Consider the following 2204-nt stretch of genomic DNA (forward strand, 5'->3'; position numbering starts at 1 on the left):
AGCAGCGTGGGCAAGACGCTGTATCACCACTTAGGCTTATAGTGGTGGCTGTCGGTTAAAGAAACTCCCACAGTAGAAAGAGCTTGGTTTCTCGTGAAGTTCTGCTTAGTGTGGATGAGGGTATGGGACTTCATTCATGCATTGCACAAGTAGACTTCGAAAGGAAGCATGGTATTTTCATGATATTATAAATATGATTTTTACGTCATGTTTTAATAGTTTTACAACCTTTATATATTGCATGTGTCTTATTGCTTTATATACTGAGTTCAGTTAGTCTTAAGTTGAACAGAGCCAAGGTAAGTTCTCTTCTGCATCTCTTTTCAAGCTTAAGTTGTTGTTTAGCGGTCCAGCTCGCATACTCGTACATTCCATGTACTGATGCCAGTTGGCCTGCATCTTGTTATGATGCAGACGCAGGTACCCAGGATCAGCATCCAGCACGCCGTTGAGCACTCCAGAGTCAGTGGTGAGCCTCCTTGCTTCTGGAGGACTCGGTTGTTCTGTTCTTTTAGTTTTGTTTTATTAGGGTGTTGCGGGGTCTGTCCCAACATCTATCTCAGTATTTTAGAGGCTTCATAGACAGTCAGTCAGTTAGTTTGAGTCTCTCTTTTGTGTATATGTGTAAATATTCTATTTTGAGACTCGAGTTGCTGTTTTGGTCAAATTTTATCAGTTGGTTGTTTTATAACCTTTCATTGTATTGAGTTATGCTTTTGAGATAAGTTTCCGCTGAGTTAAGAAAGCCAGGCCAAGGGTTCGCTTAGGGCCAACAATGGTCTCCGAATGCCGGTCCCGCCCAGGGTGTAGGCTCGGGGCGTGACAACTACTTCCTAGACATCAGGCAGAGACTAAGCATTATGATAGATGTAGCATGCACGTTAGAATATCTCCATCATGGGTGCTCGTTACCCGTGATTCACTGTGATCTGAAGCCTAGTAACGTCTTGCTGGACGAGGATGTGGTTGCCCACCTAAGCGACTTTGGTATTTCAAAACTGCTTGGTGAAGATGAGACTGATTTATACACTAAAACCTTAGCAGCATTTGGTTATATAGCACCGGGTACGTCTATTTGTTTTTGCTAATTTGAACATTGATTTTTCCTCTTATTCTTTTTTTTTCAATTAAGAAAGTATATTGCATCTTTTAATTAATTGTTTGACTGTAGAGTATGGACTGGATGGACTGGTGTATATAAAATGTGATGTCTATAGTTACGAGATTATGTTGCTGGAAACATTTACTAGGAGAAAGCCTAGTGAGTTTGAGGGAGATCTTAGCTTGAAGTTGGGTGAGTTATTCACTCCCAGACGCAGTAATGGACGTTATGGATGACAACTTGGTTACACCAATGGATAATCGCTTACAGAAGGAGTTAGATATCGTGGCATCAATCATGAAAGTAGCATTAGATTGTTGTGCTGAATCTCCAACAAGAAGGACAAACGTGAAAAACGTTGTAGGGATGTTACAGAAGATCAAGATTCAACTTCTTGCATGCTGAGCATGTTCTCTGAATCTCTTGTTCCGAATCGATAACTTTTTTTGTTTTGTTTTAGCACTTGATTTGTGCATGATTCTGTTTTCAGAAATGCTAGTTCGTTGCAATAAATGTCACTGTTTCCTCTTAATATTTATTAGTGTTGCAAAAGACGAATTAACTATATATATGAATATAAATAGGCAAGTCATATAGTAAATGTGACTTGCCTAAGAGGACATATAACATTAAGACAACAAACAAAAAGAGCAATGACAAAAGATGCTATGATTATAAAGCCTACATGATTAAAAAAATGAAAGAACAGCTCGATGGAAGAAGTATCACATTCATGCAAGAAATGGAGAATGGTCTCCTCCAAGTGTTGTAAATTGTAATGCAGGCAAACATCAATGACTCATGAATCCACGACTCGGAATCATGACTTGCAGGTCCCACAGAGGCAACTTTAGCATTGCTCCAAAGCATATAGACTCCAGGGCACTTCTCTGGTTATGAGTACTGCGTATCACCTGCAAACTGATGGCCAATCTGAAGCCTTGAACAAGTGCATTGAACAACATCTAAGGTGTTTTGTTTCGTACCAATGCTACCTTGGGCTGAATTTTGGAACAACACTGAAAGAAAAACTTTTCTTCTGTAAATTATCATTGAAGACAAATTAATATTTATACAAGAGGTTCCTTGAGGAGTCATGTCT

At 39.4% G+C, this 2204-nt stretch overlaps 1 protein-coding gene across 1 annotated transcript; it reads left to right on the forward strand.

Moving 5' to 3' along the window:
- Nucleotides 1–860: 860 nt before the first annotated feature.
- Nucleotides 861–1338, forward strand: LOC107059093 (probable LRR receptor-like serine/threonine-protein kinase RPK1). The gene is made up of 2 exons (XM_015305508.1): nt 861–1065; nt 1172–1338. The coding sequence occupies exons 1-2, from the start codon at nt 861–863 to the stop codon at nt 1336–1338; spliced, it is 372 nt and encodes a 123-aa protein (XP_015160994.1).
- The last annotated feature ends 866 nt before the right edge of the window (nt 1339–2204 follow it).

This window comes from Solanum tuberosum, unplaced genomic scaffold, assembly GCF_000226075.1.
Source record: "Solanum tuberosum cultivar DM 1-3 516 R44 unplaced genomic scaffold, SolTub_3.0 scf00814, whole genome shotgun sequence".
NCBI lineage: Eukaryota > Viridiplantae > Streptophyta > Magnoliopsida > Solanales > Solanaceae > Solanum > Solanum tuberosum.